Here is a 13,915-nt window from a genome sequence, read left to right on the forward strand (position 1 = left end):
GTTTGATAACAATACATATCTGATATTTGGGTTGGTGTGAAAACCCACTCCTAGCATTTCATATACTGTACTGTAGGCAGAGCAATTAGAGTTCCTTATTCTTAAGGTACTGTACTCTGCCGAACTCAAAAACATTGCTCCCAACTTGCCATCACCTGTCTTTTGTATGTTATGCCACCTAGCTCCATTTAACGCTAAACCGCTATTGACATTGTATTCAACCCTTTACTTATCCATAAACTGTCGTTACTTCATGTAAAGAATCCTGCTGTAAAGACGCACAGGAAGTTTTTCAGAAAGAGAGATAATTTCAGGTTCAATATTCTGAAAATTCCCCGCTCCACTTTATGTATAGCTCCACGCATTCCCCATCCCTTCCTCTGTATTAGGCCACACAGCTGCATTACACTATGGGGTATATGCAATTGCGGTCGAATTCCCGAAATTGTCGAATTTCGGGTCATTTTCGACCAAAAAAAAAAATCGCCTATGCAATTCAGTGCTTTCCGACCAAAAAACGGACTTTCAAAATTCGACTTTTTAAAATTCGAATTTTTGCAAATTCGACTTTTCTGCAATGATATAAGTGCTGCAATTCGACCAAAGCATATTCAATTCAAGTTTGGAAATTCGACAGCAGTGCTTTTAGACAGCAAATTCGTCATTTTCAATCCGCCACACTTTGGAGGGTGAAAACAAATAAAAAAATTTTAAACATGGTTTTTTTTGTGTTTTTTTTTTTGGGAATAGCAGATCTATTTATATTAGAAGGGATTAGGTACTTTTTTTTTTTTTTTTGGAGGCACAAATATTATTTATAATTTTTTTAAAATATATTTTTTTTTTTTATTGCTGGAACGGTACAATCCGAAAAAAAAATTGCGTGGGGTCCCCCCTCCAAAGCATAACCAGCCTCGGGCTCTTCGAGCTGGTCCTGGTTCTAAAAATGCGGGGGGAAAATTGACAGCGGATCCCCCGTATTTTTAAAACCAGCACCGGGCTCTGCGCCTGGTGCTGGTGCCAAAAATACGGGGGACAAAAAGAGTAGGGGTCCCCCGTATTTTTAACACCAGCATCGGGCTCCACTAGCTGGACAGATAATGCCACAGCCGGGGGTCACTTTTATGCCGTGCCCTGCGGCCGTGGCATTAAATATCCAACTAGTCACCCCTGGCCGGGGTACCCTGGGGGAGTGGGGACCCCTTCAATCAAGGGGTCCCCCCCCCCAGCCACCCAAGGGCCAGGGGTGAAGCCCAAGGCTGTCCCCCCCCATCCAATGGGCTGCGGATGGGAGGGCTGATAGCCTTTTGTGATAATTTAAAGATATTGTTTTTTCCAGTAGTACTACAAGTCCCAGCAAGCCTCCCCCGCAAGCTGGTACTTGGAGAACCACAAGTACCAGCATGCGGGAGAAAAACGGGCCCACTGGTACCTGTAGTACTACTGGAAAAAGAATACCCAAATAAAAACAGGACACACACACACCGTGAAAGTAAAACTTTATTTCTTACGTCGACACACACATACTTACCTATGTTCACACGCCGACATCGGTCCTCTTCTCCATGTAGAATCCAGGGGTACCTGAAAAAAAAGATCAATATACTCACCTCAGCCATGGTCCAGAGATACATCCACGTACTTGTAGAAAATAACAATCCGCAAATACCCGACCAAACGGACTGAAAGGGGTCCCATGCTGACACATGGGACCCCTATCCCCGAATGCAGAGAGACCTGTCAGTGACAGCTGTCACAGAAAGGTCTCTATAGCCAATCAGGAAGCGCAACTTCGTTGCGCTCATCTGATTGGCTCTGTGCGTCTGAGCAGACAGCGCATCGCACAGCCCAGTCCATTATATTCAATGGTGGGAACTTAGCGGCTAGCGGTGAGGTCACCCGCCGGTCAGCGGCTGACCGGCGGGTGACCCCCCCGCTAGCCGCTAAGTTCCCACCATTGAAAGTAATGGAGCGGCTTTGCGATGCGCTGTCACATCACAGACAGCGCACAGCCAATCAGATGAGCGCCACGGAAGTAGCGCTTCCTGATTGGCTGAAGGGACTTCAGTGACAGGAGTCACGTGATGTCCCGGCATTCGGGAGAAAGGGGTCTGATGTGAAAGCATTGGACCCCTTTCTAGTCCGGTATGGATCGGTGTTCGTTTTTTTGTTTTGCCAAGTACGTGGATTATCTCTGGACCTGGATGTACCTCTGGACGCTGGAAGGTGAGTATAATTTTTTCACAGGTACCTCGGATCGTCGGAGACCGTGGCAGTCGGCGTGTCAACATAGGTAAGTATGTGTGTGTCGGCGTATGAAATAAAGTTTTACTTTCACGGTGTGTGTGTCCTGTTTTTATTTGGGTATTTTTTTTCCAGTAGTACTACAGGTACCAGCGGGCCCGTTTTTCTCCCGCATGCTGGTACTTGTGGTTCTCCAAGTACCAGCTTGCGGGGGAGGCTTGCTGGGACTTGTAGTACTAATGGAAAAAACAATATCTTTTTATTATCACAAAAGGCTATCAGCCCCCCCCCCCCATCCGCAGCCCATTGGATGGGGGGGGACAGCCTCGGACTTCACCCCTGGCCCTTGGGTGGCTGGGGGGGGGGGGACCCCTTGATTGTAGGGGTTCCCACTCCCCCAGGGTACCCCGGCCAGGGGTGACTAGTTGGGTAGTTAATGCCACGGCCGCAGGGCACGGCATAAAAGTGACCCCCGGCTGTGGCATTATCTGTCCAGCTAGTGGAGCCCGATGCTGGTGTTAAAAATACGGGGGACCCCTACTCTTTTTGTCCCCCGTATTTTTGGCACCAGCACCAGGCGCAGAGCCCGGTGCTGGTTTTAAAAATACGGGGGATCCCTGCCCAATTTTTCCCCTGCATTTTTAGAACCAGGACCAGCTCGAAGAGCCCGAGGCTGGTTATGCTTTGGAGGGGGGACCCCACGCCATTTTTTTTTCGGGTTTTTCCCGTTTTTTCCCGTTTTTTAAAATCGCGGCAAAATCCGCCAAATCGGCCGATTTTCGCCCGCGATTCTGGCGAAACCGTTTTTCATTGAATATGGTGAATTCCGGAAGCCACCTTCCGGAATTCACCTGGCGAATTTAGTCGAATTAAAAAACGGCGAAAAATTGCCGCGATTCGCCGTGAATTGCATATACCCCTATAAGTCCCTATTGATGACATTATATTGTACACCCTACGTGGCCTACAGGAGCAGGTTTAACATCACATTCCCAACAGGTGTGGAAGCTGCTTTGGCTGGCTTGCGTGGCCGAGTGGGTAAGGTCAGCGCCTTATATAGCCGGTGTCTCGGGTTCGAGGCCTGGACAGGGACAAGGTCACTGTGTAAATTATTTTTCTTTTTTTTATATTTCTTTTTTATTAGTATTTTTATTTTAGATACAGGAATAAATCAAGAATTCAATCATTAGGTGTGTGGGTCCTGTGTTTGGTGTGTGGGCCCTGTGTTTGCTAACAATACGCTAAACCACTACTGACATTGTGTTCAACCCTTTACCGGGCCATCCATAAACTGTCATTACATGATGTACAGAATCCTGTTGTAAAGACGCACAGGAAGTTTTTCAAAAAGAGAGATTATACCCAGCACCATTTTATATGTTGCTTCACGCTCTCCCCCTTCCTTCCTCTCTGTGTTAGGCCACCCAGCTGCATTACACTCTAAGCTGCTGTAGCATAGTATGTGTGCCAGTTTGCGTCATTGCAACGGTAAGGTACACTACAAAGTCAATAGGGGTTTAGAGTTCAATGCAGCTTGGTGGCATACAGTAAAGTAGCATACTGTAGAAATGAAGCTTGGGAGGTGCAGAGCACAGCGACTGTTTACACTGCCTGATTATGATTGGCCGGATTATCAGGGATCACCTTCTAATGACACAATATTGTTTTGAGGACTGTAGTTTTTGTCTGTGGAGCATTCCCCGCCCAGCGGTTCAACTGTGTATTGCATGGCGTGGATTCCATTGTGGCCCATAGGGACTTACGCTATAACCTGCCGGGACTGGGAGGCTTGAATGCTGTGCTCAGAGCAAAGATGCAACAGGACACATCTGTATATAGCACATTGTGTGTGTGTGTGTGTGTGTGTGTGTGTGTGTGTGGCGGGGGTAACTTCTCATAAAGAAGGCTGCACTTGCACTACCTTTTCCACTACTACCATAAAGCCTGTATTTTGTGTTGGTCTGTTTAGTTACATCAGTTACATCTGTCAACAATTTATGGGGTTTGAGGTATTTTCTATTTCAGTGTGATTCCGAATGTTCTGTAAATAATTTAGCAAATTTGCTAGGCTTTTTGTAATGTTATTGCTATGGCTTGTTATTTATAATTGTCTTTTACAGAAAATTTTGCAGTATTTTATTTTATATACTATATACTATCACTACTACATTATTACTTTTTTCCCCTCCAAAATGTAACACTAAAATACAGTGCTTTATTGATTCATCGGATTTGCCCATTGTGTACCCATGCAGCAGTTCAGAGCATATTGTCCAGGTCTCCTTACAGAGGGCCTTATTTGGAGTCACTCTATAAACTCACTTACAATATGGAATTTATGAAAAACTTGCATCTCTGCAACCTAATCACAGTCAGTCACACCAGCCAAACTGAACCTGCGTCTGCCTCCACTTGCCTGAGACCACCAGCCCTTGTAGCATAGGGAGGGGGCAGCCAGACTGGCACAGCGGGAGGGGGTGGTGCGGCATGAGTGGGCGTGGTGGGGAAACATGATGTGAAATAGAGGGTGGAACAGGGCGCTTGACTGCGCAACCGTATCACCATAGTCCCGCTACACAATGACAATATTACCAATATTGTGAGGAGGGGGCAGGGCCAATATGATGGGATTGGACAACTGTGTGGGAGCTTTGATGGGGGATGTGGGCGCAGAGAAAGTAAAATTCAGAACAGAGCAATTGATTACATTTAGGATTCTATGGGGTATATCTACTAAAGTGCAGGTTTATAGAAGTGGAGATGTTGCCCATAGCAACCAATCAGATTCTACTTATCATTTATCTAGCACAGAGATTTTAGACCTTTTACAACTCACGGCACACTGAACAAGATTTAAATACTGTATTGCCAAGGCACACTCAAATATAATGGTGATGCATGGTGCAGTTGCGTGTCCTAGGATGTCATGTCGCAGCTTCTCCATAGGTAACGCCTGAGCCACATCTGAGAAAGCCAGAAGAGCCCAACACTGCCCGGGCCCAAAATTAGAACTGGCTCTGCAACCACTAAACCCACCAGTATTGATCGTTCCAGGACCTCAGTAGCGGCAAAACACCGACAGGCCTGGCTCTGCTTCTATGGCGGCACCAGCGGTGCAAGTGGGCGGGTACGCGCGGGTATGGCATACCCTTAAGAATTCAGCCGTGGGTACTCCGTACCCAACGCCGCCGGACCGTCGCTCATTGCACTCACCATTGCTCGCTGCCGCCGACGCCACCTCCCCTCCAAGCCTGCTGGGAGCGTGATCATGATGAAGCGGCGGCCGCGCACAGGACACTGGGGGTTGACGTGCGGTGCTCCTAATGCGGCTCCCCCCTGAGTGACCCCGGCCCTGCAAGTTGCCGCTGCGCTAATCTACTCCCATCACACTGACCCCGGCCCTGCAAGTTGCCGCTGTGCTAATCTACTCCCATCACACAGCAGCAACAAAGGCAGTGGTGAACAAGAGGGTGGGGGGGCGGCACTCTGGGGCAATGTATATCTGGCACTGTGGGGAACTGTATATCTGGCACTGTGGGGCAATGTATATCTGGCACTGTGGGGGCATTTGTGCATATGACACTGTGGGGCAATGTATATCTGACACAGTGGGGGCATTTGTGTATCTGGCACTGTGGGGCAATGTGTATCTGGCACTGTGGGGCAATGTGTATCTGGCACTGTGGGGCAATGTGTATCTGGCACTGTGGGGCAATGTGGATCTGGCACTGTGGGGCAATGTGGATCTGGCACTGTGGGGCAATGTGTATCTGGCACTGCGGGACAATGTGTATCTGGCACTGTGGGGGCAATGTGTATCTGGCATTGTGGGGCAATGCATGTTTATCTGCCACTGTGAGGCAATATATATCTGGCACTCTGGGGGCATTTGTGTATCTGGCACTCTGGGGGCATTTGTGTATCTGGCACTCTGGGGGCAATGTGAATCTGGCACTCTGGGGGCAATGTGTATCTGGCATTGTGGGGCAATGTATATCTGGCACTGTGGGGCAATGTATATCTGGCACTGTGGGGCAATGTGTATCTGGCACTGTGGGGCAATGTGTATCTGGCACTGTGGGGCAATGTATATCTGGCACTATTGAGGTCATATGTGTATCTGCCCCCCCATATGTGTATCACGCCCCCATTTTCATTGGCCACACCCATTTTTTGTCGCGCGCACAGAGTACCTGTAAGACATCTTTTCTACTTGCACCACTGGGCGGCACACCTGGAGACTGCTCGGGGCACACTAGTGTGCCACGGCACAGTGGTTGAAAAACACTGATCTAGCACCTACTAGAAGATAATAGCTAGAATCTGATTGGTTGCTATGGGCAACATCTCCATTTCGATAAACCCGCACTTTAGTAAATATACCCCTATGGGTCTGAGATGGGAGCAAAAGAAAAGCAAGTAAATAAACTGTTAATAAATAAAAAATAATATATACTACCTGAAATAAAACATGTTGCACTGCAAGGCGTGCATATACACTTTTTAATTTTGCATGCACCTCGTAAATACTGGACAGCTTTATTTTTACACTACAATTAAGGTTTGAGTTTGTACACGCCCCTCTCAAATCTAAAGCACATTTTACATCTGCACCACCTGCAGTGCAGCATGGTTTGTCCAGGTGAAAAGTTACTTGCTCTTTTTTGCTTTGCTCGCAACTCAGAATTAGACCCTGTGTAACTAATGCTTTGTGCTTTTTTGTTTTCGGTACTACCTCTGTGTCCTTCCTTGTTTTACATTGAGGCCAAGCAGACCAAGCAGTCCCATGCAAGAACCACTCAATACTAGACCTTTGTTCCAGCCATGGTGTAAGTACTGGATGACCTCACTCCACTGGACAGAAGGCAAGATCCTGAAGCAAAATACCCACACAGAAGAGTTCCAGCTGCACAGCCTCACTTCTTCCTCAGCACAAAATCAGACCAATGACATTGTGTGTTCCAATAAAAGAACATTTGAAGGCACTACTAAGATTGCATAAAGGTAGATATATACATATGGGACATAACTTGGAATTGTAGAGCACAAATCTGAATTGAATGTGGTCAAAATACAGACAATAGGGATCCCAACAGTTAGAACATAGACAATGGGATCCCGATGGTCCGAATCCCAACACATCCCAGAGGTAAGTACCGGAGTTGAGGTTAGGCTGTGGGGGTGGGGACAGTTACAGTTAGGCTTTGGGAGGGAGAAGTTATGGTTAGGTTGTGGTGCTGTTAGGATTAGGAGTAGGGTGAAATACGTACCCGGAAGTCATTGGGATTCTAGTCGCCGACATCCCGTTGTCATTCTTCTGACTGACTGGATTGCATCTGCTTGTATTTTGTACCCAACCCACCTGGACAACCTGTGGCATTTGAGGTGTTGTAAAACTACAAGTTTTAGCATATACTGTAAGATATCAGTTGGCAGAGCATGCTGTGGCTTGTACTTGCAGTTGTACAGGCCTGGTATAGAGGACTAAGTGCAGACCCTCCACCATAATATCTTCCATTTAGTACAAAATTCTCTGCTCCAGAAATTGTCACTTTATTTATAACTGTAATTACCTGAACTGACCAAAACATTTTACAACTAAACTGTTGACCAGGGTATGTTGCAGCTTTAGGCAGATGTATCAAAGCTTGGAGAGAGGAAGATGAGATAGAAATATCGTACCAACCAATCAGCTCCTACAGTAACGGTCATTTTTCGAACACAGACTGTGATATGACAGGTATACGCTGATTTGTTGGTACATTATCGCTCTTCCAGCGTGGTGTGAAAAGATGCAGCATAGGTTAATTGTGTGTCAATATTCCATCTCTGACCCGGGGGTTTGTGTGTGAAAGGGTTATTACCAACTCACCCACTACTACAGAGGAGACACCAGAGATGGATTAAGGAAAAGGGGTGGGGGGGGGACAGGGAAGCACTGGGGGTGAGTACGCCTCAGCCTCCCCTCTCTGATCACTGAAAGTACCACATGCTGCACACACTGCCTTGCATATTAATAATGCTATTAATGCTAATGATCATTACATATTGCACAACGCTGTCATTGATTGACCAATTCCTGGTGAGTGGCCACACTTACCAAGTTTCAATTCCATGCAGATATAAACTGATATGGTATTACGTGGGCCTTTATAAGTTAAGAAAAGCCACTCTCCACATTTAATTCAGAAGTTCTGAAGCAGAGAATTAGGTTGTAGGATGGAGAAGATATATTGGAGGGTCAGTGAAATGTAGATTTATAAAATAACTCATCTGACCAGCAGCAGAGATTAGTGTCTTGTATCCTGCACTTCACTGGTATTTAATGGCCTTACTTACCATTGCTGTTCAGTGCCTTCATTATAACTTCCATCTGTGCAAATTCATAATTATAGTCTGGTTCTGACGAAGCTTCACTTGTTGCATCCAGATCAATCTCTGAACAGTTCGCTTCTTTCTCAAACTCTCTCAGCCAATCTTTTCTCTTCCTCTTTGGCAGGTTGAGCCTGATCAAACAGTATTATGTTTAGTTGGCTTAAACATATTTCTAAATTATAAAGGAGTAGACTTGTGTAAAGAAGTACCTGAAGAAGTGGTTGTTTCCCCAAAGGATTCTGTCTCCATGCCACAAGGGTGTCCTAGAACAGACTTGCACACCATTTACACATGTCCTATGGAAAATAGAAGCTTTGTCAAAGTAACATACATCTTGTGCAAAACCATGAGTAGGGGTGCAACATATTGCCTAGGGGAGGGGTGGAGGATACACAAACTAGTGGTGCACAGTACTTACTTCCCTTACATATGTTTACACTGCGAAAATAAATTACCTATTACATTTACACTAGGGTATAGTCATAGCTACAGTAGGTATATAGTCAGTCATAATAGAGGGTGGGAGAGAAGGAAGAGAAGGAAAGGGAGAAAGGGGAAAAAAGGAATGGCAGGAAGAAAAAGACAATGTGCTGTAAAAAGAAGAAAACAAAAAACGCTGTCAATAAATAAAGGCAATACAAAGGTAAAACCTTAACAAATGAAAGAAAAAATGTTAGCCTGACAAAGGAATGAGAAAATAAGAATTTACTTACCGATAATTCTATTTCTCATAGTCCGTAGTGGATGCTGGGGACTCCGTCAGGACCATGGGGAATAGCGGCTCCGCAGGAGACTGGGCACAAAGTAAAAGCTTTAGGACTAGCTGGTGTGCACTGGCTCCTCCCCCTATGACCCTCCTCCAAGCCTCAGTTAGGATACTGTGCCCGGACGAGCGTACACAATAAGGAAGGATTTTGAATCCCGGGTAAGACTCATTACCAGCCACACCAATCACACCGTACAACTTGTGATCTGAACCCAGTTAACAGCATGATAACAGAAAGGAGCCTCTGAAAAGATGGCTCACAACAACAATAACCCGATTTTTGTAACAATAACTATGTACAAGTAATGCAGACAATCCGCACTTGGGATGGGCGCCCAGCATCCACTACGGACTATGAGAAATAGAATTATCGGTAAGTAAATTCTTATTTTCTCTAACGTCCTAGTGGATGCTGGGGACTCCGTCAGGACCATGGGGATTATACCAAAGCTCCCAAACGGGCGGGAGAGTGCGGATGACTCTGCAGCACCGAATGAGAGAACTCCAGGTCCTCCTCAGCCAGGGTATCAAATTTGTAGAATTTAGCAAACGTGTTTGCCCCTGACCAAGTAGCTGCTCGGCAAAGTTGTAAAGCCGAGACCCCTCGGGCAGCCGCCCAAGATGAGCCCACCTTCCTTGTGGAATGGGCTTTTACAGATTTTGGCTGTGGCAGGCCTGCCACAGAATGTGCAAGCTGAATTGTACTACAAATCCAACGAGCAATAGTCTGCTTAGAAGCAGGAGCACCCAGCTTGTTGGGTGCATACAGGATAAACAGCGAGTCAGGTTTTCTGACTCCAGCCGTCCTGGAAACATATATTTTCAGGGCCCTGACTACATCCAGCAACTTGGAGTCCTCCAAGTCACTAGTAGCCGCAGGTACCACAATAGGTTGGTTCAGATGAAACACTGAAACCACCTTAGGGAGAAAAAGAGGACGAGTCCTCAATTCCGCCCTGTCTGAATGGAAGATCAGATAAGGGCTTTTACAGGATAAAGCCCGCCCATTCTGACACGCGCCTGGCCGAGGCCAGGGCCAACAACATGACCATTTTCCATGTGAGATATTTTAACTCCACAGATTCAAGTGGTTCAAACCAATGTGACTTTAGGAACCCCAAACTACATAGAGATCCCAAGGTGCCACTGGAGGCACAAAAGGAGGCTGTATATGCAGTACCCCTTTTACAAACGTCTGAACTTCAGGGACTGAAGCTAGTTCCTTTTGGAAGAAAATTGACAGGGCCGAAATTTGAACCTTAATGGACCCCAATTTCAGGCCCATAGACACTCCAGTTTGCAGGAAATGTAGGAATCGACCCAGTTGAATTTTCTCGGTCGGGCCTTACTGGCCTCGCACCACGCAACATATTTTCGCCAAATGCGGTGATAATGTTTTGCGTTTACATCCTTCCTGGCTTTGATCAGGATAGGGATGACTTCATCCGGAATGCCTTTTTTCCTTCAGGATCAGGCGTTCAACCGCCATGCCGTCAAACGCAGCCGCGGTAAGTCTTGGAACAGACAGGGTCCTTGTTGGAGCAGGTCCCTTCTTAGAGGTAGAGGCCACGGATCCTCCGTGAGCATCTCTTGAAGTTCCGGTTACCAAGTCCTTCTTGGCCAATCCGGAGCCACGAATATAGTGCTTACTCCTCTCCATCTTATCAATCTCAGTACCTTGGGTATGAGAGGCAGAGGAGGGAACACATACACTGACTGGTACACCCACGGTGTTACCAGAGCGTCTACAGCTATTGCCTGAGGGTCCCTTGACCTGGCGCAATACCTGTCGAGTTTTTCCCAATGGTTTATAATCATGTGGAAGACTTCTGGGTGAAGTCCCCACTCTCCCCGGGTGGAGGTCGTGCTGAGGAAGTCTGCTTCCCAGTTGTCCACTCCCGGAATGAATACTGCTGACAGTGCTATCCCATGATTTTCCGCCCAGCGAAGAATCCTTGCAGCTTCTGTCATTGCCCTTCTGCTTCTTGTGCCACCCTGTCTGTTTACGTGGGTGACTGCCGTGATGTTGTCCGACTGGATCAACACCGGCTGTCCTTGAAGCAGAGGTCTTGCTAAGCTTAGAGCATTGTAAATGTCCCTTAGCTTCAGGATATTTATGTGAAGTGATGTCTCCAGGCTTGACCATAAGTCCTGGATATTCCTTCCCTGTGTGACTGCTCCCCAGCCTCGCAGGCTGGCATCCGTGGTTACCAGGACCCAGTCCTGAATGCCGAATCTGCGGCCCTCCAGAAGATGAGCACTCTGCAACCACCACAGGAGGGACACCCTTGTCCTTGGTGACAGGGTTATCCGCTGATGCATCTGAAGATGCGACCCGGACCATTTGTCCAGCAGGTCCCACTGGAAAGTTCTTGCGTGGAATCTGCCGAATGGGATTGCTTCGTAGGAAGCCCCCATTTTACCCAGAACCCTTGTGCATTGATGCACTGAGACTTGGCTCGGTTTGAGGAGGTTCCTGACTAGCTCGGATAACTCCCTGGCTTTCTCCTCCGGGAGAAACACCTTTTTCTGGACTGTGTCCAGGATCATCCCTAGGAACAGAAGACACGTCGACGGAACCAGCTGCGATTTTGGAATATTGAGAATCCAATCGTGCTGCCGCAACCCTATCTGAGATAGTGCTACACCGACCTCCAACTGTTCCCTGGATCTTACCCTTATCAGGGAATCGTCCAAGTAAGGGATAACTAAAATTCCCTTCCTTCGAAGGAATATCATCATTTCGGCCATTACCTTGGTAAAGACCCGGGGTGCCGTGGACCATCCCTACGGCAGCGTCTGAACTGATAGTGACAGTTCTGTACCATAAACCTGAGGTACCCTTGGTGAGAAGGGTAAATTTTTACATGAAGGTAAGCATCCTTGATGTCCCGAGACATCATGTAGTCCCCTTCTTCCAGTTTCGCAATCACTGCTCTGAGTGACTCAATCTTGAATTTGAACCTCTGTATGTAAGTGTTCAAAGATTTTAGATTTTAGAATCGGTCTCACCGAGCCGTCTGGCTTCGGTACCACAATAGTGTGGAATAATACCCCGTTCCCTGTTGCAGGAGGGGTACCTTGATTATCACCTGCTGGGAATACAGCTTGTGAATGGCTTCCAAAACTGCCTCCCTGTCAGAGGGAGACGTCGGTAAAGTCGACTTTTGGAAACGGCGAGGGGGAGACGTCTCGAATTCCAATATGTACCCCTGAGATATTACCTGAAGGATCCAGGGGTCTACTTGCGAGTGAGCCCACTGCGCACTGAAATTCATTGAGAACGGGCCCCCACCGTGCCTGAGCTTGTAAAGCCCTAGCGTCATACTGAGGGCTTGGCAGAGGCTGGAAAGGGTTTCTGTTCCTGGGAACTGGCTGATCTCTGCAGCCTTTTTCCTCTCCCTCTGTCACGAGCAGAAAAGAGGAACCTTTTGTCCGCTTGCCAACAAAGGACTGCGCCTGATAATACGGCGTCTTATTTTGAGAGGCGACCTGGGGTACAAACGTGGATTTCCCAGCTGTTGCCGTGGCCACCAGGTCTAAAAGACCGACCCCAAATGTCCCCTTTCAAAGGCAATACTTCCAAATGACGTTTGGAATCCGCATCACCTGACCATTTTACTGGTAGAATTGGACAACGCACTTATACTTGATGCCAGTCGGCAATTATTCCGCTGTGCATCATGCATATATAGAAATGCATCTTTTAAATGCTCTATAGGCAATAATATACAATCCTTATCTAGGATATCAATATTTCCAGTCAGGGAATCCGACCATGCCAACCCAGCACTGCACCTCCAGGCTGAGGCGATAGCTGGTCGCAGTATAACACCAGTATGTGTGTAAATACCTTTTTTTTTTGGATACCCTCCTGCTTTCTATCAGCAGGATCCTTAAGGGCGGCCATCTCATGAGAGGGTAGAGCCCTTGTTCTTACAAGCGTGTGAGCGCCTTATCCCCCCTAGGGGGTGTTTCCCAATGCATCCTAACCTCTGGCGGGAAAGGGTATGCAGCCAATACTTTTTAAGAAATTATTGTTATCGGGGGGAAACCCACGCATCATCACACATTTTATTTCTCAGATTCAGGAAAACTACAGGTAGTTTTTCCCTCACCGAACATAATACCCCTTTTTTGGTGGTACTCGTATTATCAGAAATGTATAAAACATTTTCCATTGTCTCAATCATGTAACGTGTGGCCCTACTGGAAATCACGGTTGTCTCTTCACCGTCGACACAGGAGTCAGTATCCGTGTCGGCGTCTGTATCTGCCATCTGCCTGACGGCCTATGAGACGTCTGGACAGGCACAAGCTGAGTAGCCGGCTGTCTCATGTCAACCACTGTTTTTTTATATAGAGCTGACACTGTCACGTAATTTTCAACAGTACATCCACTCAGGTGTCGACCCCCTAGGGGGTGACATCACTGTTACAGACACTCTGCTCCGCCTCCACATCATTTTCCTCCTCATACATGTCGACACACACGTACCGACACCCAGCACACACACAGGGAATGCTCTG

At 47.1% G+C, this 13,915-nt stretch overlaps 1 protein-coding gene and 1 long non-coding RNA gene across 6 annotated transcripts in view; one reads left to right on the forward strand and one right to left on the reverse strand.

The window, feature by feature from the left end:
• The window catches only part of KIF13A (kinesin family member 13A), a 477,346-nt gene that overhangs the window by 191,306 nt on the left and 272,125 nt on the right, over positions 1-13,915 (reverse strand). For all 4 annotated transcript variants that reach the window (XM_063923222.1, XM_063923220.1, XM_063923221.1 and 1 more), the window contains exons 15-16: positions 8,829-8,915; positions 8,584-8,750 (exon numbers count right to left, since the gene is read on the reverse strand). In XM_063923222.1, coding sequence (XP_063779292.1) covers positions 8,584-8,750; positions 8,829-8,915 — 254 coding nt within the window. The remainder of the gene's footprint in view (positions 1-8,583; positions 8,751-8,828; positions 8,916-13,915) is intronic.
• LOC134928018 (uncharacterized) overlaps positions 1-13,915 on the forward strand; it is a 95,440-nt gene that overhangs the window by 57,226 nt on the left and 24,299 nt on the right. Inside the window, exon 3 of one of the 2 annotated variants that reach the window (XR_010177808.1) lies at positions 7,009-7,248. This is a non-coding gene — a long non-coding RNA (uncharacterized LOC134928018). The remainder of the gene's footprint in view (positions 1-7,008; positions 7,249-13,915) is intronic. The other variant, XR_010177809.1, reaches the window with a different exon arrangement.

Source organism: Pseudophryne corroboree, chromosome 5 (assembly GCF_028390025.1).
Source record: "Pseudophryne corroboree isolate aPseCor3 chromosome 5, aPseCor3.hap2, whole genome shotgun sequence".
Taxonomy (NCBI): Eukaryota; Metazoa; Chordata; class Amphibia; order Anura; family Myobatrachidae; genus Pseudophryne; species Pseudophryne corroboree.